Source organism: Paroedura picta, chromosome 1 (assembly GCF_049243985.1).
Source record: "Paroedura picta isolate Pp20150507F chromosome 1, Ppicta_v3.0, whole genome shotgun sequence".
Taxonomy (NCBI): domain Eukaryota; kingdom Metazoa; phylum Chordata; class Lepidosauria; order Squamata; family Gekkonidae; genus Paroedura; species Paroedura picta.
The window spans coordinates 99443010-99469906 of NC_135369.1; the positions used below are offsets into that span (position 1 = coordinate 99443010).

Sequence of the window (26897 nt, forward strand, 5' to 3'; positions counted from 1 at the left end):
AGATTTATTCAAGGTGTGAGCTTTTGAGTGTATGCAGTCTCCCTTAGTTTGGTGTAGTGGTTAGGAATGCAGACTGAGAGCCAGTTTGGTGTAGTGGTTAGGAGCAGGGACTTCTAACCTGGCGAGCTGGGCTCGATGCTGCACTCTCCCCACATGCAGCCAGCTGGGTGACCTTGGGCTCACCACAGCACTGATAAAGCTGTTCTGACCAAGCAGTAATATCAGGGCTCTCTCAGCCTCACCTACCCCACAGGGTGTCTGTTGTGGGGAGAGGAAAGAGAAGACTAACGAATAACCATTGTAACTGTGTAGACATAAGGTAAAAGCAAATTATGGTAAATTAGTAAACTGAGTGTTTTGAGAATTTGCATTTCTTTAATCTCTTTCTAGTCTGTTCTTGAAATTCCTTTGTAATAAAACAGCTACTTTGAATGTCCTAGAAAGTTGAAGTGTTCCCCTACAGGTTTTTCAATCCTGTGATTTTTGATGTCATACGTGTCCATTAATTCTTCAGCGGTTTGACCTATTTGCCCAATGTAGAGAACAGAGGGGCATTATTGGCATTTAATGGCATATACAATGTTGGAAGATGAGCAAGTGAATAAGCCTTTGATAGTGTAGGTGATGTTGTTCGGTCCAGTGACTGTATCATTAGAGTATATGTGGCAGCAAAGTTGCATCTGGGTTTGTTGCAAGCTCTAATACTAGTGTCTATGTTCACACTCAAAACAATGGCATACCCTGGATTCAACAAGGACATAGGTTTATCTCACTATGCATGCTAAACTCATTCAACTCTTATATCCACAATCTTCTCTTCTCTGCCATTCATTACTGATGTAGACAGTTTTATTTCTCCAATGTTTTTGTGAACTACAACTGAACTCAAAAGGACTGATTAGCTGTTTTAACAAAGAATTATCATATGGCATCATATGACTTATTTTAGATTTAGATATTATGACAGTTTACTAATTTACCATAATTTGCTTTTACCTTATGTCTACACAGTTATGGTTGTTCATTAGTCTGAGGAACAGTGCATGCACTGGAAAGCTCACATCTTGAATAATTTTTTTGTTGGTCTTAAAGCTGCTATAGGGCTCCATTTTTGTTGTGTTACTTCAAACCAACACGGCTACCCACATGAATCTAACCTTGCTACTGTGTCTTTCTGATTTGCACAGCATGTCTTATATGTCTCAGATTAAGCTTTCCTAGGGTCAAAAATGTCTGCTATGGGGTGCAGGAACATGGGAAAGTTCTGCTAACCTTGCATCCACTGCTCATGGGATACAACCCACTGTCAGGAAGAACAAAGGGCATAAAGTCCCAGAAGACTGCTAGACAGCCTGACAGGGCAAGACCTACTTCTGCAGTTGGCCAAAACACTTCTTGAGGTCAAGCAGGCTCTGGAGAGAGAAAAATAGTGCACCAACAAGATTGTTTCCTTAAAGTACCTTGCAATTATAGCCAGAGTGGTAAAGGCAGCAGACATGCAGTCTGAAGCTCTGCCCATGAGGCTGGGAGTTCAATCCCAGCAGCCGGCTCAAGGTTGACTTCCATCCTTCCGAAGTCGATAAAATGAGTACCCAGCTTGCTGGGGGGTAAATGGTAATGACTGGGGAAGGCACTGGCAAACCACCCCGTATTGAGTCTGCCATGAAAATGCTAGAGGGCGTCACCCCAAGGGTCAGACATGACCCGGTGCTTGCACAGGGGATACCTTTACCTTTAAAACATTACTCCCAAACAGATTTACACATCATTTTAATCAATCATTATTTACAAAATACAGACAACAGGCAACTCAAGTAGCTTTAAGTAAGACTTTGCTACAGCCACATTCCACTGTATGTATGTTAAAATCAATGATGTCTGAAAGATTCCAGTTATTAAAGCATTTGTCACTGTCTGGCATTCTTCAATTATAAAGCAGAATATTTCTAGAAGAAAATATTTAATATCTTTTTTACATTTTGGAAGAAAATATCAAGAAAGCCTCTAAAGTGTCACTATTGTACACCACTGTCAATATAACAGTAAGACACTAAAGAAAAAAGGACATGCATATTGAAAGCCAGTTGACGTTCAACCTTGCTTAGCAACAACAGCATTTAGCACAGTGTTCTCCTTTATATCATTCAAGTCAATCATTAAGCAGCATTAAACTGCACTATACCATATTTCCCAGTTATCATCCACTCAGGTTCGGTATTCATAAATTGCTCACCTTGCCCAGGTTTCAATCCAACCTGAACATCAGATTTTAATGTTCTTAAGCTGCAGATGGGGGCAGGATGAAAGTTGTTCAAGGCCTGATGGAAGGGCACTGTGAAGTCCCATTTTAGGTCACCTGTTAGCTTCCTATAGTTCAGATCACCTTTAAAAAGGATTAAATTTGACTTCTGTAACTGAGCATACAAATCAGGAGCAATCTCAGCCATGCTCGAAAATTCATGTGGCAAAGTCCAGAAGAAATGATCATGATAAACCCAAGTGCCATTTTTCATGTTTTCCTCCCAGGTCATGCCACACTTAGACATCCACTTGTGATTAGCTGACTGCATTTGTTTAATGGTCCAATTAAAGTCACGAACTGTAGTATCTGATACATACCAAGGAATACTTTTCCCATGAAAATGAATTTCAGTAGCCAGCTTTGATGATGCCAAAAAGTCAGCTAGTACGAGATCAGCAGTAAGCTCAAATCCAGCATTATCCAGGACTATGTCAATTCTAGTAGTGGTCCGTGAATTCATTTTCTTTTCATTTATAAGCAGTGACCAAATCTTTTCCATATGATCCACCAAAATAAAAGATTTTAACTCTTTCAAAGTTTGCAAGGGATCTGACTTCTGAGAATTAGCTTTACCACCTGATATTGACAAGTCACACTTATTGCCCCATAGCGAAACCTAAGAGGAGAAAATAGCATGTTAAACTTTCCAACACCAAAGTAAAGCAACTCTTTAATCTGGTGTGCATCAAACACATTTAAATCCAATACAAAATCATTATTTTTAAAAGCTGTGACCCCCCTAATCAGCTGATTGAACGTAAGAAGCACTGAATCCAATCCTTTCACTCCCTGTGATATGGGAATTGTGAAATTATGCATTTAAAAACAGGACTATGTAGAAACTACACTTGTAGGATCAGGATATATTCACATACACACAACACCTATTTACAAATATCCCTGTTCAATTAAATATATACATTTTGAAGCATGCTTCTGATGGACCAGGGCTGTGCTCTGTATTGTGAAACGGTGTATTTTACCCCCCTGACTAAAGCTCTGATAGTCTGTGGCTCAGGAGCCTTCCCCTCATATTTCAGAAAAGTGGGGCTTGTGGTTGGCAGATGATTCCCACCCTAAAACAGCTGCTACCAGAAGAGGGAAGCTGCAAGCCTTCCCTGAGGTGCAGTCGCCCTCTCAGGGATGGAAGCAGATCTGGCTCTTTTGGTTGATGGCAACTGTAAATGCTCCATGAACCACAGTGTGAATATTGCTGGACTATTGCCTTTCTCTAAATAATGAAAAGCAAAACCCAGGAGAAATTGCCAAATCCAGTATAAATGTGAAGAGTATACTACAGTCTGCCTCATGTATTAATCAGATTGTGTGCATGGATAAGTTTTAGTGAGCTCCAGGACAGATCCCATTTTACTTTTTATTTCTGATAATAATTTTCTTCTGAGCTCCAGCAGTAACTCACCCACTAATATTGTGAGAATTCTATCACAGTTCTCTGCAGTCAAAAATCTTGCAGAAAACCGTGAGTATAGAACCATAATTTTAAGGGAAGGGTTCAACATTTTTTTCATATCACCTGAAGTTACTTTGATAACATGAAAGTTAATAACATGAACAGTGGATAACATGAACAGTTCATTCTGAAAACTGACGTGAGCAAAAACATCATTAGCTGATCTTGGAAAATTTTAAATGCCTTTTAGAAATGACAGCATATTTGTAATATGCTTCTGAACTTCAGTGTTATTAATTTTACCTGCAAAAGCTTAAAAAATTCCTCCTGAAGAAGTTTTTCATCTACATCCAATAGATTTTTCAGCAGTTCTTGGAGATACGTAGTTAAAACAATAATCGCTTGCTGAGATTCAAAGAAACCATGTACCTTTTCTTCATGAAATACATCAAAATCACTGATAGGGGGACTAAAGAGAAAAGAAACCAAATAGTATTACTGAAAACTGCAACCATCTCTCATGCTCTCCTCCCCCTCACTTGTGGGAACATTTGCTGCACTTTCCGAAGTCATTATGTTGCATATTCTCTAACTCAGCTTCACAAGATGGGCAGAGAAAGGGAAATGCATAAGATGATGTCATCAAACAGGGTGAACAATGCCATGGAGAATACAAGAACATGCTGCTTTTAGCAAGTTCCATATTGGACATCATGTTTTGCTTTAACCATTTAAGTGTTTGGAACAAACTCAGCAGTGTGCTGTTAAAATTTTCTGTTCTTGTATAATTTCTTAAAGGTAAAGGTATCCCCTGTACAAGCACCGAGTCATGTCTGACCCTTGGGGTGACGCCCTCTAGCGTTTTCATGGCAGACTCAATATGGGGTGGGTTTGCCAGTGCCTTCCCCAGTCATTACCGTTTACACCCCAGCAAGCTGGGTACTCATTTTACCGACCTCGGAAGGATGGAAGGCTGAGTCAACCTTGAGCCGGCTGCTGGGATTGAACTCCCAACCTCATGGGCAAAGCTTTCAGGCGGCTGCCTTACCACTCTGCGCCACAAGAGGCTCTTAATTTCTTAGGGAGTGCTTAATTCAGAGTTTATTGTTATCAAATCATATAATGCAAAAACTACCACACTATAAAATCCACAGTGCTATCCTAAGCAGAGTTATACCCTCTTAAGCCAATTGATGTCAACAGACTTTCACAGTGGGCTTTTTACTTTTGGACTGAGTAGCATGTACAAAGAATGGAATGCAGCTGTTTTGCAACTCTATTTCTTCACAAGTCCCTAACATAGAGGCTGTGTTCCAGTTGTGTTGCATTTTCCCACAAAGATACAAGGAGATTAGGTTCCCACATTAGCCTACAGAAGTCTATTTAATTCACAGTGTTGCTGAAATATTGTATGTTTGCAATGAGAAACATGAAAACACTGTTGTAATAATGTGCAGCAGTTAAACCCAGTCAGATAATGTAGTATAAGAAACTGCTTTTTATTTTCTTTGAATACTGGTACAATCTTGCCTTCAGGGAACGTGTTTCATTAGCAAAGGCTAAGGATGCACAGCACAGATTATACTTTGGGAAAGGGTGGTGGTGGTGGTCTTTAACATGTCTCAAGCTAAATACTTCAAGGTTTGAAAAATTATTCTTTCAAGATCCAGATCAGTTAACAAAAAACACTTATAAAGAAGGAAGGGAGTCAATTCAAAGCCAGCCATGCTTCCTAACCACTTCTTCCCTTGACTCCAATCCTTCCAACTTCTGCCCTCCCCTTCCTTAGTCATTCAACACGCTTTCCCTTACTCCCAATTCTTGAAATATACAAATCACTTCCTGGTTTCTTCTGCATTTGTAGTACCATCTGTAAGTCAGGGAGTTACTATATTTGCAACTTTGTTGTAGAAAACTAAGCAATTTATTCTCCTTCTTTAAAAAATGCAACAGTACCTAATAAAAGCAAATTTAAAGTACAATTATATTTAGTTCACAAATAAAAAAGAATAAAATGTACACGGCTATAGTTATTTATCCATTCATTTCTAATGGCTGGATTAAGGTTGTTCTAAAAGTTCAGCCAATTATTGCCAATTTGTCAACAAAAATATTCTTGAAGCTGTCAGGTTATTGTTAATAACTCATTTATGCTTTCAAAAACCATAAATACGCCCACTGACATAATTCTATATGTTGAATTATAAATGGTGAATTTCGTTATTTAAGCCAAAAAAGGGCGTAATTTTATATGAAATATGCAGTACCCTCCCCTAGTCCACCAGCACAACGGGTTGCTCCCCATTTAACTTCCAAGGTGTGATGCTGCCTGTCGAGTGGGAAGGAATGGGGGATATTATTGCCATCAGGATAAGCTGGACTCAACAGCTTTATTGTTTAAGGGATTTTATTGTGGGGATTTATAACTGTTACCCACCCTGAGCTGTCCTGCACAAGAGTGGTGGGTTATAAATGAAATTAATGAATGAATATTTAATATCATTTACCCCCGACAATATCTTTTTTCTAAAAATGGGATGGGACTGTTTTGTACTCAATAGTTTAAAAACTTCTGGAGTTACATTTCTAAGAATATTCTAGGAATATGCAACGAGAGTTAATGAATACATATTTTAAAGAAACTACTTAAAAATGATAACGATAATATATTTCTCAAATGAAGGCCTCATTTGGTAATTCTGCATGAAGCTAAAAGGTTTTTTTTTACCTTTTTCACATACTAGGAAGTAGAATATTAGAAATAAACAAAGCTGTGTCAATCTTGCAGATTCAAGACATGTCACAGAACCAGCAAAATACAAAAAGACTCCAAATTACTTCAGAATTTTCAGCCAGAAACCAGTCCAGAAGTTTAGAGTTTAGAAGCAGTGAAGAAAGGAATATGAATAGCACTCAAAAAAAAGTTCTGTTTTACTTTACGTCTGAATTATTTCCCCTAGTTCCTTTATCCAACAAATGAAAGCCACATTAAAAAGTTGACCCACCACATGTACTTACTTTAGAACTAATGCCTCGTGAATTCTACGATACATATAACATTCTACATATAACCAAGGTGATTTAAACCAGCTTGGTGGTCCGTAAGATAAATTCTGCTGATATTCTAGGTACTGATTCCACACAGCAGTATCAGGCAGGTTATCATTCAAAGCAATCAACAGCTTGTCTGTCTGCAGCTCATTACGTAACTTGGAGAGATAGGCTATAGCTTTCTTCTCCGCTCCAACACCTTTCTAAAATAAAAAGGGAAATAAATGTTTCCAATCCAAATATACATTTTTTATTAAAATATGTTTTTAGTAACCATCTTTTATATGTAATATATGTACCTTAACAGCTAAGGGGGAGACAGATTTGTCAAGAGTTCACTTCAAAAGTACATAATCCACATACCAAACTCTCAGATTAGCCACTCTTACAACTGAATTCAGTTTAATTCCAAGATTGTGTGGGCAATCAGAGTTGCTAAACTGAGAGTTACAGGATGTGGATTGTGTACTTTTGAATTAATTTTTGACAATCTATCTCCTATTTAGCTGTTGATACAAAAAAGGATATCATATACTGAAGATGGTTACTAGAGGAACAGTTTGCTATAAGTATTTCTGTAAGCCAAAGTAAGTAAAAGTAGTTCAGGGTACAAGGGACAATCACATACAATAGTAAATCTATCACAGTTCTCATAAATGTGCAAAGCACAAGATGCAAGGTGCTATTTTCCTTGTATAGGATCCAACAACCTTCAATGCTTATTTGTGGAGAATTAATCTTGTCACCTCCACTTCCAAAATGATTCTGTTGTTTATGCCAACTGGACAGGATAATGACGTATAAATTAGCATAAAAGCTATGCAAGCATCAAACGTTCATCTGGGAACGCGTCCTGCCAGGCCTTCAGACAGCATAACATGAAAAATGTTTCTCCATTTCAGTTTGGAGGTATTTTAGATTTGGATGGGAACAATGCAGTGGGATTGAGTGTTACCACAAAACCTTGTAAAATTCCATTGCCTTTTGGTGAGAGTCAGTTTGGTGCAGTGGTTAGAAATGCAGACTTCTAATCTGGTATGCTGGGTTCCTCTTATATATTTGTGAAACAGGCCTGGGGGTGGAGACTGTCCTCCCTGTCCGAGATGGAACAGGGCCAATCAGGGTGCAGCCACCTTCTCCCTCTCCACCTCCCATCCTCCCTCCTTGCCTGCTCACAGGAGGGGAAGATTCCCTTCCCTGTGACCTGCAAAACGCTCATGCCGCCTCTGTGAGGCAAGAGCACTTGCCGGGCCCCAGGGAACCGGCTGCACCAACGGTGTGTATGTGGGAGGAAAGGTTCTCTTCCCTAGGGCCCAGCAAGCGGATTGGGACAGCCACACCACCCGGACACCATGTGGACCACGGGCCCTCCAGTGAGGAGGGAACGCACCAGGCCTGGGGATGGCTTCCCCACCGCCCGGGCAGGCCGCAGCCTCGCCGAGGGCAGGCCGCGGTCTAGCCGAGGGGGTGAGGGATGGCTTTACTGTGGCCCACCGAGCACACCTAGCACCTCGAAGAGGTACTGAGTATGCTTGGCAGGCCATGGGGAAACCGCAGCCTCGCCGGGGGATCACTTTGGACATGCTTGGCGCACCAGGGGGAAGCGACCGTGGGGGGGGGGGACTTTCAAAGCCTGTTCTTATGAACGGGCTTTGAAGTTAGTTTTAAAATAATTGTAAAATTCAATGAGTTATTGATTTTTCTATTTTCCCCCACAAGTCCTAGCCATCTATGTTATAGGGATGGGAAATAATAAAAGTAATTTTTTTAATAGCATTGTTTGGAATTCTGTGTTATCAAAAAGGCCTTGATCACATTGTACAGTAGCAAACACTATCTCTGGTATTCTCTGAAATAATACCTAGCATTCCATGCACTGCACTGAATATCTCTGAGAAAAAGGAAAATAGCTTAAGATAACAGGGGAGAACAAGACAGTCTATAAAAGGAGAACAAAAAGACTGTACAGACACAGAAGGAAAAGTTGGGCATGATACAAATATGCTTAGAATAGAATGGACACAGAGGAAGATTCTCTAAGCATGCAGATCAATTAAGAGAAAGTTACTGGAAGGTTCATGCAACATTAAAAGAAAATGGGATAAAATGTCTTACTTCTCCATGTTCTTCAAAGAATTCATTTCTATGTCGATGCAAAGTATCAATAACTCTAGTCAGGATTTGAGGCAGCCTATCTTTAATTGTATCATATGCAAAGGATCTATAAAGAACAAAACAAAATCTCTTGTAAACAGCTGCTTATTCAAGAATCACCATATATTTGAAATTAAGAAAACAGTAATATTCCGGATTCAGAAAAAAAATACATTTTGATTACCCTTATGTTTATAATTTTCATCACCACATCCTAAGTAAGTGCATTAATACACTACTAGTATATTAGTATCAGTAGTATGGACTGAGTAAGACTTAGGTTTGCAAGCCAGTAGGCTGATACAGGAACAAGATGCTTCAGCTTTAAGGAAACTACCGGTACTTGGAAGAGGTTCCAAGTTACTAAAGTAATGAAATATATAAATTAGTACAGAAGTTTAATGCTCTAAAAACTTAACACTTAAACACCATATTTGGAATGGGAATATTTTAATATCAAAGTGTAAATGTGGGAATTAATACCTAAAGACAAACAAAATAAACAAACAAAAATAAATGTTACCATGTGTCCTTGCCCAAAAATATTGTAATTACATTTGGTTAAATTTCAACTATATTGGGTATGTTAATTCATGTTTAGAAGCAGTGGCTGGATGGCTCAGGCAGAGTCGCCTGAAACTCAACCCCTCAAAGACAGAGGTCCTGTGGCTGGGTAGAAGGGGACAGGATCAGGAAGTGAGTCTCCCATGCCTGGATGGGGTGCAATTAACACCGGCACCAGAAGCCAGGAACTTGGGTGTGACCTTTGATGCCTCCCTTTCCATGGAGGCTCAGGTCACGAAAGTAGCCCGAACAGTGTTTTTTCATCTGCACCAAGTGAGGCTACTAGCGCCCTACCTGCCCTCCGAACACTTGGTGACAGTGATCCATGCGACAATCACTTCCAGACTAGACTACTGTAACTCACTCTATGCGGGCCTACCCTTGGTTTTGACCCGGAAATTGCAGCTGGTACAAAATGAGGCTGCAAGGGTCCTCACTGGAACATCTTGGAGGGCCCATATTCAGCCGGTGCTACACCATCTGCACTGGTTACCAGTCTGCTTCTGGATCAAGTTTAAGGTTCTGGTTTTAACCTATAAGGCTATATGCGGCCTGGGTCCGGCTTATCTGTGGGACCACTTATCTGCTTATGCACCCCCCCCCCCGCAGGGCTCTTCGTTCTGTGGGTATGAATTTACTTGACCAGGGCTGGCCCCAACCTGGTGGAACGAGCTCCTGGAAGAGCTATGGGTCTGCAGAAAGTCAGCTTTCCGCAGAGCCTGCAATACGGAGCTCTTCCGCCAGGCATATGGTTGAGGTCAGGGCAACTCCCGGCACTGTCAGCTGTGGATCTCTAGCTGAAATCAACTACCATATTTGCCGGCGTATAAGACGACTGGGTGTATAAGACGACCCCCCAACAATTCCACTCAAAATACAGTACTATGGGCCACTATGGGCAGCTATGTCTATCCCAACTGAAGTGCACCCGGCGTATAAGACGACCCCCCCCCCCACTTGGATGCATGTTTTTCAGGGGGGAAAAGTAGTCTTATACGCCAGCAAATACTTTAAGTCCCTTGCTCCTGGACAGAGAGTAACAGACCTTTGCTGGACAGGGGGGGGGGGAGTGGGTTATATATTGATTATCCACCATTGTGATATTGTGTTTTAATTATGTTTTAATGGGTTTTATTGTTCTTATGGATCTCTGTAAACCGACGCAAGACTTTTGAGAGTGGCGGTATATAAATATAAATACATTATCAGAACCTTAAGACTCACTGTTATGCTGAGCTAGCAGTTCTTCAAACCTCCCTAGCTTTTCTATTCCACAGTTTCTGCACTCACAGCTCATCTAGACCTCCCCACCTACAGTGTTCCTGGGTTTGTCTAACCATTCATCCCCTACACCCTGGGCCCTCAATTCAAAGAAATGTTCCATTGCTCATCCCACATACCCACCTCACTTCCCATTTCCTTTTTTTGTCAGCAGCATATGGCGCTCTTTTTTTTTCTCCCCCAGCCAATCTACACTTTCCACTTCAATTACAAAATAGTCAACATTTTACTCCAGGCAGCTTCCCCTGAGTCCTTAGACACTGCATGTCAACACCACACCACACCAAGGAGCAGGAAAGACAGCTCGAGGGCAAGCAATAACTAGTTTGCAATAAAGTTAATAGAGGCGCAGGGTGGTAAGGCAGCAGAAATGCTGTCTGAACCTGTCTGCCCATGAGGCTGAGAGTTCAATCCCAGCAGCCGGCTCAAGGTTGACTCAGCCTTCCATCCTTCCGAGATCGGTAAAATGAGCACCCAGCATGCTGGGGGGTAAACGGCAATGACTGGGGAAGGCACTGGCAAACCACCCCGTATTGAGTCTGCCATGAAAACGCTAGAGGGCATCACCCCAAGGGTCAGACATGACCCGGTGCTTGCATAGGGGATACCTTTACCTTTTTTAAGATAATAGAAGCTCATTGATTGTCAAGTGTTGAAATAACTAAAAGAATGTAATTCTGCTAAGAACTGGGTTTAGGCCTTTTACAAATCTCACCTGCCTCCATGGAGGTGCTATTACTCTCCCTGAGGAAAAAAATATAGATATAAGGCTAGATCCAGTAATTTACAGATGTAAGCATTGCAGATCTTTTCCAGGTTCCCCTTCCTTATGAGCAGTATAGTATACATAATATGTGAAACTGGTCTAAATGTTTTTCCTTCATGCATCTGGGTTTTGTAGAAAAGCAGACTAGCAAATGCAGCAAGGTATTTAAACATTAAAAGGGTGAGATTTAAATATCAAGAGGTTTCTTCATCACCATATTGTCAGTTTGGGGAATAGATTTCCCACTTAATGTACTTACACATGCTTTCAATACATATCAAATATGTATTGAAAGCATGTGTAAGTACATTTAGATTTACCAAAGCTCTACTTACAATACCTGCCTGGAGAAAAATATACGTAAAAATTATGCTTTAATACACAATAATGCAATTATGTTATCTCTTTTAAATTATTTTTGCCAGTTCGAACATTTGGGCATGCTCTAGTTTCTCCTTCTACAATGTGCAGTGCAATCGTAAACAAATTTTATTCATGAGTAAGTCCAAATTTATTCATGATTAACTCAATGATACAGGACACATCTAAGCAGTTACAACCCTCCTAAGCCTGCTGAACGTTGTGAGTTTGAGAGTGTTGAGAACTGGACTTTCAGCTCTGACAAAACATGTTTAGGAACACTGCCTGCACATGCATCAGAATGAGGAACAAGAGTTCTGAGACACAATAAACTACACAATGCTATTTCTGAGTTTTCTTACATAGGAAAGAAAAACAAAACCCCAGATCCCTGCAACTAAAAAAGCAGTACATGCCGAAGATAGGCTGAGCTAAGACATTTTTTAGAGTCATAGAATTGGAAGGTACCTCCAGGGACATCTAGTCTAAGGGGACCAGATTTTAACATTGGTAAAGCGGGACACCATTGACATTGGTAAAGCGGAGGGGGGGTTCTTGATTAAAAATTTGGTCTATATGGAGCAACAAAAAGTTTCATGGAAAACAATTTGCCAGGTACCCTCAGATGTCCCTCCAAAAGTGGGACAATCTGGTCACCTTAATCTAGTCCAGTCCCCTGCATAAAGCAGGAGCTCACAACTCCCTGTCCACTCACAGTAGGAAGAGCTGCGCATCCGAAAGGTGCCCCCTCACCTGAAGACCTATTCCCGCACCGCTTTCATTTGCAAGAATAGATTATGCCTTATTCTAAACAGCCTGGGGACAAAACTAGATAGGGACAGGTTAGCGCCTTAAATCACACCCATCGCTCCTAGCAGTAACGGCGGCGGGGGGGGGGGGCAGCAGCTGTGAGGCCATAAGAAGAAAGGCACCATCCGCCTATTGACACACTGAAATTGAACTGGCACCCCCCTCCCGCCCGTGGCCCCGCCTTTCCTGGCCGGCAGGCGGAGGAAAGGGAGGGAGCGAGAGAGGAGTAGCTAGCCACTACCGATGTGCGCTTCTAGCCGCCTCCTGCTGCTCTGCTCTGCTGGGGCGTTACCCTTCTCCCGCGTCTATCCGACGGAGCCACGAGGGGAGAGAGAGGCGACTCGGAACGCACCCCTTAAACCTGCCCGAGAGCGGGACCGGCAACACTTCCGTCGGCGCCGCCATTTTACTCGCTGCGGCCCCTCCTCTCCTTCGCACCGCAGAGGTCACGCGGGTATCTCCCCAGGCGCGTTCCCATTGGCTGGTTCCGTGGTTTCCTTTTACAGCCAGAGGCGAGGCTTCGCCCTGGGGCCGGAACTCACGCGCGACGAGACCCACTGTGAGGTCAGCTGGTTGGGGCGGGGCTGGCGGCTTCACGTGGTCACGGGTCGAGTGGGTGGCCGGTAGGCGCCTCGGGAGGCTCCCTTTGCAGCCTCGCGCTCCGCCTCCTGCCGGAGCCGGGTCGGTGGAAGGCGCCCGCGCATGCGGGGTGGGTCTTGTTTCTTCCCTGTAGGATCCCGGTAGGATCTGCGCGGCGGGTTCGCTGCCTTAAGCGCTTGAGCGGCCCTCTTCCAGCTAATCCTTGGGGGCTGCTAGTGGTGGGGTTGAAGAGGCAGTTCTGCCTTGATTTGACACAGGGCCGTTTGCCTCCCGAGCAGCCAGGCAGGCGGTGTCTCCTTGCAGTGTCTCCACGCCTTGCGGAAGGCAGGTTTCAAAAGGTAGGCCGGCCACACCGAGTCTCCCAAACAACTTTCCCCTATCCTAAGGCTAGTGTTGTCTGTATTGATTTATGAGTAGAGCCGACCAAGCATCTTTTGCATTCAGAAACTTCAGGGATTGCCCTATTAGAACAAAATAGTGGTCCTTCTGTAAGGCGACGCACTAAATCTAGGGACAGCGATTGCCCATAGACAATACATGCCTGCCCATAGAGAATAATGGGAAGCATGCTTGCCCATAAGAAACAACGTAAAGCACAATTACCCCTAGGGTAAGGTGACCAGATTGTCCCACTTTTGGAGGGACATCTGGGGTACCTGGCAAATTGTACTTAAGTTGAAATTAAAATATATATATATTACAGTACTATTTTTTGCATTCTAGGAAACTTTTTGTTGCTCCATATAGAACACATTTTTAACCAAGACCCCCCCCCCCCCCCCCCCCGTCAATGGTGTCTCACTTTACCAATGTTAAAATCTGGACTAGGGAATAATGGGAAGCACAGTTGCCCATAGGAAAAAAGGCAAAGCACGATTACACTAACTGAAGTATGTTCCTAGAAGAGCTTTGTACTCAACCAGCACAAACAGGCTTGTGGTTCTCAACCCCAGACAAATTTGACTGGCCTTAATCAGAGTCAGGGACTTTTCAGCCTTGGCTCCTGCCTGGTGGAATGAGCTGCCTGGTGGAATGAGCTCCCTGGTGGATGAATTCTGCCGGGACTGCAAAAAAGAGTTCTTCCATCAGGACTATGGTTGAGTCCAATAAAACATCAACATCTAATTCATACCAATCACTGGGTTCAGGGTTCTATACACATGGGTGAAATTTTGAGAATTGATTTTAGAATTATTTAAACTCTGATTTTAATGTATTGTGGGACTTATGAGTGCGCTCAAGCACAGAAGGTGGTCTGTAAATTTAAATAAATAATAACTTAAGGGACCATACCAAAACAGTACATTTCAATAAAGATTAATAACAGTACATAGCCAATTTACCAAGATACAGCTCCAAAAGACCCACCAGCTTCTCAAGAAAGCTCTGTCGGAAAAGGAATACTGGAGGGTAATAATATAGTAGAGAGAGATTTTCAGAAGGTTGTTGTTGTTAGTTGCGAAGACTATTCTCAAATAACAGTAACTGTAGTTGGGTTTATAGTTGTATGCCATTTTTACATACCGCATAGTTTTTGCTTCCTAGCATTCCTTAAGATTTCATTATATTGGGGAGCATCCTTCTCTTGTTCACCATTCGGCCAATGAAAAACAAGGTGGCATGTTTTAGTCAGTAAGAATGGTCAAGTTGCACAGAGGACTTAAATTGAAGGGAAATTCATAAATTAAATTGGTGCCCTGGCTAGCCCAGTCTCCTGAGATCTTGGAAGTTAAGTAGGGTCAGCCCTGGAGACTTCCAAGGAATACCCGGGTTGTGATGTAGAGGGCAAGCCACCTTGGCACCTCTACTGGGTCACCATAGGTCAGCTGTGAATTGAAAGCATTTTCCACCACCAAAATGAAGGTGTCAGAGACATTAAGAATTGATTGTTGTTGTTAGGTGCGGAGTCGGGTCCGACCCATCGCGACCTCATGGACAATGATCCTCCAGGCCTTCCTGTCCTCTACCATTCCCCGAAGTCCATTTAAGTTTGCACCTACTGCTTCAGTGACTCCATCCAGCCACCTCATTCTCTGTTGTCCCCTTCTTCTTTTGCCCTCAATCACTCCCAGCATTAGGCTCTTCTCCAGGGAGTCCTTCCTTCTCATGAGGTGGCCAAAGTATTTGAGTTTCATCTTCAGGATCTGGCCTTCTAAGGAGCAGTCGGGGCTGATCTCCTCTAGGAGTGACCGGTTTGTTCGCCTTGCAGTCCAAGGGACTCGCAAGAGTCTTCTCCAGCACCAGCGTTCAAAAGCCTCAATTCTTTGACGCTCGGCCTTCCTTATGGTCCAACCTTCACAGCCATACATTGCAGCTGGGAAGACCATAGCCTTGACTAGACACATTTTTGTTGGCAGGGTGATGTCTCTGCTTTTTAGGATGCTGTCTAGATTTGCCATAGCTTTCCTCCCCAGGAGCAAGCGTCTTTTAATTTCTTTGCTGCAGTCCCCATCTGCAGTGATCTTGGAGCCCAGGAAAATAAAATCTGTCACTACCTCCATTTCTTCCCCATCTATTTGCCAGGAATTGAGAGGGCTGGATGCCATGATCTTCAGAACTATTTACACGAAGTAATATCCATTGATCATATATCTTCAAATGATTCACTTGGAGCTGATTTTTTGTACTCCACTTGTTACTACCCAAAGGGGTTTAAAAACAGTTTACAATGGGGGGAGGGGCTTCAAATGTTCTGGATTGTTCAAAGGGTTAGACTAGATGATCCTTGGTATCCCTTCCAGCTTTATCCTTCTATGTTCCCTCTGCATGCAGGTGGTAAACTATAGTAATTAAAACATTTTAATACGGCTTTTCTACTCAAATAAGTGTTCAGGGAAATTAACGATTTTAAATTTTATACAGATACACATCCTTACCCACTGCCCTCCTGGGCAGAGCATGTCCAAGTGCTGTCCGGATTCTCTTTCCTGTGTCCGGCCTCTGTTTCCAGCTGGACATGCTCCGCAGGCCAATCATAACATGCCCAGCAAAGTTGGCCACACTGATTGTGCTGACCCCTATAGGGCCCACCCCCACAAGGTGGCCGTGCAGCGCTCCGCAAGCCTTGTGCCCAGACACAGCCGTTGTGCCGAGGCAAGTGGACCTGTGGAGCCCTGGCCGACCCTGTGCTCAGCCCGACTGCGTAACAGTAGGCCAGGGCTCTGAGCATCTGATCTCTTGCGTTGCCAAGCCAGCCACAGGAACTGAGCCCACGCCTCGCACCCAGCCACTCCACACGCTGCATCGGTTCGTGCCCCCCTCTAGCGCCCGTTGCATTCCCCTCTGCAATGGGCATACGTATAATTTAATTTACATATAGCAATTAAAACCTAATCTAGAAGGAGGATCAGTAAGGGAATCCCAAGTAGGACAACAGTTGGCTGAAAGCAATGATAATAAGGAAACAGGTGACTCTCCCTGGGGAGGACATTACACAGTTTTGGTTCCATGACCAAAAAGGTCTAAGAACAGCTCTGCTGGATCAGACCAGTGGTCTGTCTGGGCCAGCGTCCTGTCTCAAACAGTGGCTCACCAGCTCCTCTGGACAGTCAACAACAGGGCACAGGGTTAAGGCCTTCCACTGATGTTGTCTCCTGGATCTGGGATTCAGAGGTGAAGTACCTCTGAATGTGGAGATTCTCCTCAGTCACCATGGCTTCACTTATCCTCTATGAAACAATCTAATCCCCTTTTAAAGCTGTTTATTCCCGTGGCCATCACTGCCAGATTAAAATTTAATTGCTCTCTGTGTAAAGTAGTATTTCATTTTGTCCATTCTCTTTGCAGAAGCCATGTTGATTTTCCCTCAGCAGGCTTTGTCCCTCTTTGTGCCTAACAATGCTGTATTCAGTTACAGTTTCTACTATACTCAAGACAGCATGGTGTGTTAAGAGCAGCATTTTCTAATCTGGCTTTCTAACCAGGCTTAATTCCCCACTCCTCCACAAGAAGCCAGCCGGATGACCTTGGGCTAGTCACAGTTCTCTTAGGGCTATTCTCACAGAGCAGACGTGTTAAAGCTCTCAGCCATACCTACCTCATAGGGTATCTGTTGTGGGGAAAGGAGGGATGTTTGTGAGCCTGTTTGGGACTCCTTTGGGCAGTAAAAAGCAGGGTATTAAAATAAGCAGCTCTTCTCTCTAATTTGCCTAGGCTTGATATTAGGTTGACCAGCCTGTAATTTCCTGTATTCTCTCTAGATCCCTTTATAAAAATTAGTGTCTCCAGACTTCTGGTACAGTGGCTGAAAGTGATAGGTTACATATATGGGTTAGTAGATCAGCGATCTCAGATCTGAGTTCCTTAAGAACTTGCAAGTAGATCTTATCAGGACCTAGATACTTGTCCGTCACGTCTATAATTTCATCTATGGTCCCCTCAATTTGACTCCCTTCTTCAGAACAGGGGCTGTGGCATGGGTATGTGCTACACACTTTCCTCAGTGAACACAGAAGTGAAGAAGTCATTGAGTTCCTCTGCCATCTCCCCCATATTTCTTCAGCAAGCCCTTAACTCCTTTGTCATCCCAAAGGCCCCACCGCTTCTCTGGATGGTTTCCTGCTCTGGATACATTTTTTCCAAATGTTTTTCTTGATTTTCAAAAGAGCTGTCTTATGTACACCAGGGACCATATTCGTCTGGAGGCCAGAAAAGACATTCACCAGACAAAAGTTTATCTAACAGCTAAGAAACAATTGAAAAACAGAAATTATAAAAACCATAGTCTGTGTTCGGGGCAGATCCCGGGGCCATTTTCTCTTGCAGTCTGGTTTGGACTGCACTGCAGTAGAAGCCAAATGCAGCCCAAGGTTACTTTTGTTAATTTTTCCCAACAGATATCTCAGTCTTTCAGTCAAATGTAGTCCACATAATATCCTAAGGGCAACTATAGTCTGAATTATTCCCTTTCAGTAAGTTTGCTTTCCAGTTTTCCCTATGGACAAGGGTAGTTTATATTACTCCCTATGGGCAAGCATGCTTTGCCTTGTTCCGTATGGGCAAGTGTGCTTTGCCTTGTTTCCTATGGGCAAGCGTGCTTCCCATTATTGTCTGTGGGCAATAGTTATCCCTAGTTTTTGTATGTCCCCTCTGCAAAGCATTCCTAAATTGTGTCCTCCCTAAATCCATGGTTGCCAATAGCCTTAGAAAGAAGTAACTTTATTTAGGGTGGCATTTCTAGACTGCAGTTTTCTCAGTGTTCAACCAGATGATTCTAGGATGCCCACAAAGTAGAGAATGAAGGCCGCAGCATCCCCATGTATTAATCCTCCCAGAAGCCTTTTGGGGTTTCATCTACCGGTCATAAATAATAGCTACTGAATAAAATTGGAATTTGTTCAGTTTTCTTTTATAGATATCAAAACAAGTGGCCATAGTTCTATTCTGTGAAATCTACATTATAGATTTTTGGTAGTTCTTGTTTGCTCTATATTTGTGTGTATCAACATTGAACAGCCCTGAGATCAAGTATTGTGGCTATTTCAGAACCAATATTTCATATAATTATTGTGAAGATAAAATTTGTGAGGGAGAGCCACATATGCCACTCTGAGTATGGTGAAGAAAGAAAATGATAACATGTCTTAGGTTGGTATCCCATTGATTAGTCCCAAAGACAGAGCCAAACAGGTATGTCTTAGAAGGATTCTGAAAGGTTCTTAGGACTTTAACATGTGTAAACTGGGTTTGAATTCCATGACTGGAAGGCAGGCATGAAGATAGTTGCTCTCTTGTGCCCCTGTTGACTGACTTGCAGTGATAAGCCATTCATCTGAAGTAACATTCTTGATTATTGAGGCATTGTATCCTAAAGTTTCTGCATTCCCATTTGGTTGTCTGTATAGACTCCCAAAGAGCCTCTTGTGGCGCAGAGTGGTAAGGCAGCAGACATGCAGTCTGAAAGCTCTGCCCATGAGGCTGGGAGTTCAATCCCAGCAGCTGGCTCAAGGTTGACTCAGCCTTCCTTCCGAGGTCGGTAAAATGAGTACCCAGCTTGCTGGGTGGTAAACGGTAACGACTGGGGAAGGTACTGGCAAACCACCCCGTATTGAGTCTGCCATGAAAACTCTAGAGGGCGTCACCCCAAGGGTCAGACATGACCCAGTGCTTGCACAGGGGATTCCTTTACCATTATAGACTCCAAATTACTCGGAAATTAATCCCACTGAATTCAGTGGGTTTTACCTCCCGCTGAAATCTGCACAGGATGATGTCCTTTTCTCAGGCCTTTCTAAAGGTCTACATTACTAGATGGCATGCTTCCCCATAATTTATGTCTATTTTTTAATTTGTTGGTTAATGGTTAATTACTGTGGTGGATTAGTTTGGTTTATTAGCAGTAGTGAGCTTGTCCCTAAATAATGTTGTTTCTTATGTTTGTTCTGTTAACATAATGTATTTTATGGGGTTTTATACTGTTGTAACCCGCCACGAGCCGCAAGGGAGTGGCGGGTAATAAATCCAATAATAATAATAATAATAATAATAATAATAATAATAATAATAATAACTGCACCTATGTATTTAGAGTTTCTGTGACTAAATTCTTTAAAATTATTTTTTAAGATGTATAAATGATAGATGTAGGAATGGAGTCACCTGTAGGAGCTGCTGCTGTGAAGGAAGAACTGGACATGTGTTGAGACATTCAGCTGCTCAGGATCATGTGAGTGAGAACCAAATGGAATGTTGCATATTTGTTTTGAATTTAGGACTTAGCTTCTAAATTAATCATGTATTTTGCCCTTATCCAGATCAGCACTAACCATCTCAATCTATTTAAAAAATCCATGTTCTGTAAAGAAGGATACTGAGATTCTCAGTTTTGGCTTATATGGCACAGTCTCTCTCTAAAGAAGAGGGAATGTGTGGCTATAGTGCCAGTTCTTAACTGGTTCTGTTCACCTCTGCAGAAGCATCTTTCCCCCATTTGAATGTCTTTTTTTCACCACCTTTCTGTTCCGCAGCTCTTCCATTTTAAGCAGGGTTGCCTTTTATTTTCTCTGGATGCAGCAGTGGCTATAATTCATTGGTGAGAGGAGAAAGGTTCCACCTGCTGCAAGATCACCTCCCTTCTTGGAACTTAAGATTTTCACAGGTCACACAGATCAAAGAATGAAATGTCTAAGGAGTACATCCAGCAGCCGCATAGTCTCTGCTGCTTGTTGGATGCCTGGGCCTTGTGGACGTGTAGTTTACTAGCTGTTGGTTTGAGTTCACAGCTAATTTCTGCACTGTACATCTGGGAAGTTTTGTAAGCCCAGCAGCAAAGCTCTCTTGTTAGTGCACCCTCTCCATCCAAAACCCCAGTGCCAACAGATGAAATGTGCACTCATCCTTTCCAATTTCTACATTGCACATCTGGGAGTCAGTGCAGGTCACTTCAGTGACCTTTGTGCAAAACAAGTTCTAATAAGAGTAAGGGCACATATTACTGTTAGAAGTTAAGCAGGCTTCGGAATATGAATGGATATCCTAATTTAACTCAACATTTGTCCATTCTGATTATTGTTGTAGGTAATCGATCTATCCTTGTGTCCTTTCTTGCTACTTCATTTGAATCTGACCCTCCGCATGAGGTATGAGTCCATCGTACTAATATGTTTGCATTGCCAGTTACTGCAAGTTAGTCCTCTATTTTCATAAGAGAATAAGTGTTCCTTTTCAACTGTTATGCAGGTTGCACTGAAAGGATGGCAGCTAAGCTAGTGCTGAGATTCCTGGCTACATCTCCTCATAAAATAGGCCAGCAGTTCAATAAATCCGGACACCTGACATCAAACAACAGTTTTGATAGAATGTCAAGCAATGCACTCTCTGCAAAACGTTTATTCAGGCTGCACATTCCTGAAGTGGTGGCTTCTTACTTAACCAGTACTTGTGGGCAAGCTAAAACCTGTTGGAAGCCACAGACTGATGTTACTACTGTAGCAGAGACTATGAATTATTTGATTATGGATACCTATCCTTCAGCTCAGGAAAAATTTCATCCTCTGAAAGCTTCAGTTTATAAATGCAATCCAAGATGTATAACAAAATTTATATCAGTGCGACATTATTCAGCTTTAGCAACTGGTAAAATCATGCCAAATCAAGGTATTGTGTCAACCAAAAGGCCACCAAAGGCATCAAGGACCAAGCAGCCATCCAGGGCTAACCTGCCACAGCTGTCTGAAATTGAGGTAAAGTATGAAACCTTTGTTGTAGTCTTTGACTCTGGTCAGAAAGACCAGTGATTAATGTATTTGTATAGAACAGATTAAAATCTGTGTAGATATGGAGAAAATCCATGTTTTGGAGAGTGAGTTGAGGTCTGCCCATATAAGCGTAAACTCTCTTCTAACTTAATTCTTCAGCTCACTTAGGGTTGCCAGGAGTCCAGTATTGACCCAGACAATGTATGTCCAATATTTTTCAGTGTTTTTCCAAAATTTTGTTAGTATTATACTGATTATTCACAGCTTTGTGCCTGTGTTGTCATTATTGGTGTTGCTTTCATATTCTGGTAGATAATTATGTTTGGATTACTTCCTTCGAGGAAGATAAGTGGCAAGGATAAGGGCAGAATTAGCAGACCGAAGAAGAGTCATCAAAACGGACTTTTATCCGGAACTCTGTCTTTTTGAACTTTTATTATTTAGATGCCATTCCTTATCTACTTTTGCAGCACCCAAGTATTTTCCCAGAAGAACTCTAGGTAGTCAATTGTTTCATTACAATCCTGTTAAACTCAGTTTGAGGAAGGTTTTACAACTCTAACATTTTATGTTGCGTGACAGTTCCTAATATAAATGTGTCTGCATTTACTCAACACAGTGTTGTTTTTCTGCTTTTGTGTTTGATGTTTTTCACACTGTGTACCTTCCTTGATGTTTTGCTGTTTGGGTGCTTGTGGGAAGACGGATGGAGAGTAGTGACAGGGTCTCAGTTCATTGCTCTAAGTGTTCCACAACTAGGGATCTATCGGTCTATTATTCTCCAATCTTGACATATTTATTTCCTTCTCTATGATTTCCCCTAAGTTGAACCCAAACAAATGAGAGCCTTATTAATGACTTGCTCACCTTCTGCTATATGTGAAGTATAGTAAATTCCTATTTTGTTGTGTCTGAAGAAGTGTGCGTGCACATGAAAGCATCACTAGCATCAAACTGAATACTTCATTGTTACTGTTGTGGAGAAAGTATTATATGGGATATGAATTTTTTGTGATAGGAATTTATTTTAATGTTTTCAGATTGCCTAAAGATGACACATGTAGAGTCCCATGAACAAGAAAATTCTGGGGGCAGGGGCGGGCGATATATCCTTTTAAATTGCCCTTTTGTTTTTTAACGTTATAGTATCTAGTCATTGGAGTATGACTTCTTTGTAATCCTATTTAACCTTAGCCATGATGTATTCTAGTACATATACAGACCTAAAATAAGCCAATATTTAGACATAGGGTATGGTATATCTGCGTTGGATCATAGCATAAAATAATTTCCCCAAAATCAAGGATCTTATTAGAAAAGCCATACATGTTTTCCTGAATTTGTGATATAATCACTTTGCTATTGATCTCCGTGTAAGTTGCTGAGCTGCATTACAATGGAAAAAGCGTTGGGTTCAAGTAGTGGTAACTAGGGGTCATGGAATGCTCTAGATCAGTGGTCCCCAACCCCCGGTCCGGGGACCGGTCCTGGTCCATGGATCAGTTGGTACCGGGCCACGGCTCCTCATCGTCCTCCTCCCTGGCTGCTGCCTCGGGAGCTGCCCTGCCACTCTGCCGCCAGCTCACCTTTGGTGCTCTCTAGCGGCCACCATGGCTGGGGCTTCCCCTCGGCCTGGCACTGTGCAGCTGCTGCTGGCAGAGCCCCTCAGTAGGTGGCGGGAAGTCAGGGGCGCCGGCAGGAAAGCAAGTGGAGCAGGGGCTTAGCCGGCAGTAACATCCCTTGGCAAAAGACTACCTGGGCCTCAGTAAAATTGTCAAGTGTTGACCGGTCCCCAGTGATAAAAAGGATGGGGACCACTGCCAGTTTGGAGAGAGCCAGTTTGGTGTAGTGGTTAGGAATGCGGACTTCTAATCTGGCATGCCGGGTTCGATTCTGCGCTCCCCCACATGCAACCAGCTGGGTGACCTTGGGCTCGCCACAGCACTGATAAAACTGTTCTAACCGGGCAGTGATATCAGGGCTCTCTCAGCCTCACCCACCCCACAGGGTGTCTGTTGTGGGGAGAGGAATGGGAAGGCGATTGTAAGCCGCTTTGAGCCTCCTTCGGGTAGGGAAAAGCGGCATATAAGAACCAACTCTTCTTCTTCTTCTTCTTCAGATGGCTTTTTGAAAATTGCATTGTGAGGACAGTTTCATACAACAAGCTAAAAGCAGCTCTGGTTTTAATTGGATTTGTAATATTAGTACCTATGTATCTGATTCCCAATCTGCCTACTATCTGCTGATTGAACCCACATAGTGAGAAGACAGATTTTTCTCCAAACTTGGAATAATCCCCCCCCAAAGACTGCGGAAAAATTTTAACCCTCTAAAAACATTAATAACTGCTGCAGAGAAGCTCAAAGCCTCCTGTCACACTGTATGTAACCTGGGTTTTTTGTAAGAACTATATAAGTGAATGATAATGTCAAGAATGAAATTCCTTCAATGTTGCCAAAAGATGGTTGCACAGCCATGCAAATTTATGGCTACTGAGCTGTAATTAATCAAGAAAAACCCACAGAGAACTCAAGTACTGTACAAAAGAAGCTTATTAGCTAGCTTTTCCATGACCTTTGTTTCAGTTTGAGTTCAGTATGTGGCTATTTTCCCGCCCTCGGTGTCATAGGAGATGCCAGAACTGGTTAGTAAAACTCATTATAAAGAGTTTTTAAGATTTATATTCTGTTGGTCCCAATTTTTAGGCAAATAACTTTGTTCCAGTTTTCTGAAAACTTGTTAAGCATCAAATGAATTGTTTTTGTTTGTATAACCTGACTGGAGTTCTGTAACTTTACAATTATATTGACATGTGCAGTTATTGAACTACTGGCCGTTGCCCTGTGCGTTTAGTTTTGTGCAATTTTACGCAGCATTGACAAAGACTGTCAAAAATCACTGGGAGAGTTTCTGTAATTGTTGCATAGGGTAATATTTCCTATGCATTTTATATTGCTGAATGTGTGTGACAAAGTAGTTTGTGAAATATGTTCTAAGGCTCCCGTCTTCGTGAAAAATCAGCACATGTCTGCATTACAGTGAACTTTGGATACTTAAGAAGCTTCTGATACAAAATTGGGGGGTGGGGTACACACACCACTTCCTGGTGCTGTAGTTTCTACTAGTCTATCTTAAAATGCAGGATAAAGTGTCAGAGTAACTTGAAGATGCCTGGTGGCATAAAGATCACACTGATTCAGGCTGTATCTCTTTCTCTGATATCTGGCACCACCTGCTGGATGTAGAAATATTCAGACTCTGTTGGCATTTGCAAGATCATCAAATATTAATTATACCCTGGATGAGACTATGCCATTTTCTACAGCTAATCATGCTGCTACTAACTTGTCTGTGTTCCCTGCCCATTATGTTTTATCAGATTAAATTTAAGGAATGTTGCAGGAAAAAAATTCTTCTAGAACTTGAGTATTCTGCCTTAACAGGGAGGAAAGAGAACAAATAGGGTAAAATATTCTGTTTAATTTTGAATATTTGGTGTGAAGTAATAGGCTGTATCACAGGAATTCAATTACTTGATTTGTAGTTGAAGAAAAAATAAATATGTCCACTAATGGCCTAATATTGTGCATATTTATTTGGAAGAAAGTCCAAGGAATTTCTGTGAGGTTTACACTTGGCTACCTGTGCATAAGAATGCAGCTTTGGCGTGCATAAGGTTTAAAAAAATATTTATCTAAAGTTTTCTTTCCTAATCGTGAATGCTCGTGAAGTAGCTGGATATGGACTTTGCTTTTATTTAAGAAAAAATTATTTATTTTTATTAATAGGATTTGTATACTGCCGCTCCCAGCAAGCTGGCTCATGGTGGTTCACAACAAACATAAAATAGGATACCCAATCTGTAAAACGGCATACAATATATACAACAATAATCCTAAAACAATTCCCCACAATCAATGACATGGCAGTAAAATACTAAAAAACCTTCTCTCCATGCCTTGGAGCCATTGGAGTTGATCCAGATTACAACATACGACTGGTGATGGTGAAAAATCATAGGGAAGAATAAACAGATTTCTTGTAATGCTGGTGGTGGTGCGGGGGCATACATAATACTATATAGCCACCTACTAGCAAAATACTACGATGCATTATTTCATGATTTCCTTAAATGGACCTTTGTTCCTTTGGTGTAGGATCTTATGCAGTGCACAGCCTTTGCAACAGCTGATGAATATCATCTTGGTAACCTCTGCCAGGACCTGACATCACAGGGATATGTTGAAATAACTACATTACCTAGAGGTAGGCTCCTCATGAACAGTTTTTCTTCTTAAGTAAGCTGTGGGCTGGGTAAATAAAGTTCTTAGCTTTGCTAAGACATTTCTCTGTTTGAAACATTATTTCCTTGGTGCCATGCTATCACCTGGAATAGTGTATTCCAGATTTTTTTGCAAAGAAAGAAGCATTGTTTTTGCTTATAAAATTATAATTTCTATAATTTCTATAAGAATCGAAACCCTGGGAATTAGTACATAAATTGAAAGGAGATTTAATGAATAAGTGCTTGAAACACCATTCGATGTTTGATCCAGTATATCTGGATGTGACCCTGCTTTATTGGCCTGCTTCTAAGCAACATTGGATTGATGTAAAGGCATGCATGCAGAGTGATTCCCTACATGCTAGAATCAAGAGGATGGCCATGTTGGTCTGAAATAGCACAACAAAATTTGAGTCCAATAGCACCTTTAAGACCAACAAAGATTTATTCAAGGTGTGAGCTTTCATATGTATGCACACTTCCTCAATGTGCATGCACACCTTGAATAAATCTTTGTTGGTCTTAAAGATTCCTGAAATGCTACTGACTGTGGTAATTTCCTTGAGCTTTCTGCATTGCAAAGAGTGATACAGGAATTTAACATCAGGGCTGCTAGTCAGTAAATTGACACATTTACAGGATTTTTTCTTAGTGCTTTTATTGATTTGATTTGATTTTTATACTGCCACATTTTCCAGGAACCCAAGGCGGTTCACAGAATAAAACATTCAAATACAATAAAACCTCATAAAACGCCAATCTGAACACAGTTTGGTGTAGTGGTTAGGAGTGCGGACTTCTAATCTGGCATGCCGGTTTCAATTCTGCACTCCCCCACGTGCAGCCAGCTGGGTGACCTTGGGCTTGCGAGGGCACTGATAAAACTGTTCTGACCGAGCAGTGATATCAGGGCTCTCTCAGCCCCACCTACCTCACAGGGTGTCTGTTGTGGGGAGAGGAAAGGGAAGGCGACTGTAAGCCACTTTGAGCCTCCTTCGGGTAGAGAAAAGCGGCATAGAAGAACCAACTCTTCTTCTCCTTCAGTAATCTCAGGGCTCTCTCAGCCTCCCCTCCCTCACAGGGTGTCTGTTGTGGGGAAGGGAAGGGGATTGTAAGCC

General features: G+C 42.2%; 2 protein-coding genes across 6 annotated transcripts in view; one reads left to right on the forward strand and one right to left on the reverse strand.

Moving 5' to 3' along the window:
• Positions 1-1753: 1753 nt before the first annotated feature.
• Positions 1754-13186, reverse strand: DCPH1 (damage control phosphatase 1). Of its 2 annotated transcripts, none has more exons than XM_077349798.1 (5): positions 13052-13186; positions 8880-8985; positions 6732-6967; positions 4017-4182; positions 1754-2918 (listed from the first exon to the last, which is right to left on the reverse strand). In XM_077349798.1, the coding sequence occupies exons 1-5, from the start codon at positions 13102-13104 to the stop codon at positions 2157-2159; spliced, it is 1323 nt and encodes a 440-aa protein (XP_077205913.1). In that variant the 5' UTR covers positions 13105-13186; the 3' UTR covers positions 1754-2156. The 2 variants fall into 2 exon arrangements, with proteins under 2 accessions (XP_077205913.1, XP_077205921.1); XM_077349806.1 differs by having other exon boundaries at positions 12941-13125.
• Positions 13126-26897, forward strand: part of RMND1 (required for meiotic nuclear division 1 homolog) — a 42768-nt gene continuing 28996 nt past the window's right edge. The window contains exons 1-5 of one of the 4 annotated variants that reach the window (XM_077349772.1): positions 13126-13263; positions 19864-19963; positions 20815-20876; positions 20977-21479; positions 25652-25760. In XM_077349772.1, coding sequence (XP_077205887.1) covers positions 20991-21479; positions 25652-25760 — 598 coding nt within the window. In that variant the 5' untranslated portion in view covers positions 13126-13263; positions 19864-19963; positions 20815-20876; positions 20977-20990. The other 3 variants (XM_077349762.1, XM_077349783.1, XM_077349751.1) reach the window with 3 other exon arrangements.

Coding starts and splice junctions, on each gene's coding strand:
- DCPH1 (XM_077349798.1), bottom strand. CDS start 13,104: ATGGCGGCGCCGACGGAAGTGTTGCCGGTCCCGCTCTCGGGCAGGTTT. Junction 4,183..6,731: donor CACGAGGCATTAGTTCTAAA/GTAAGTACATGT, acceptor TTTTCTCTTTAG/TCCCCCTATCAGTGATTTTG. Junction 2,919..4,016: donor AATTTTTTAAGCTTTTGCAG/GTAAAATTAATA, acceptor TTCTCCTCTTAG/GTTTCGCTATGGGGCAATAA.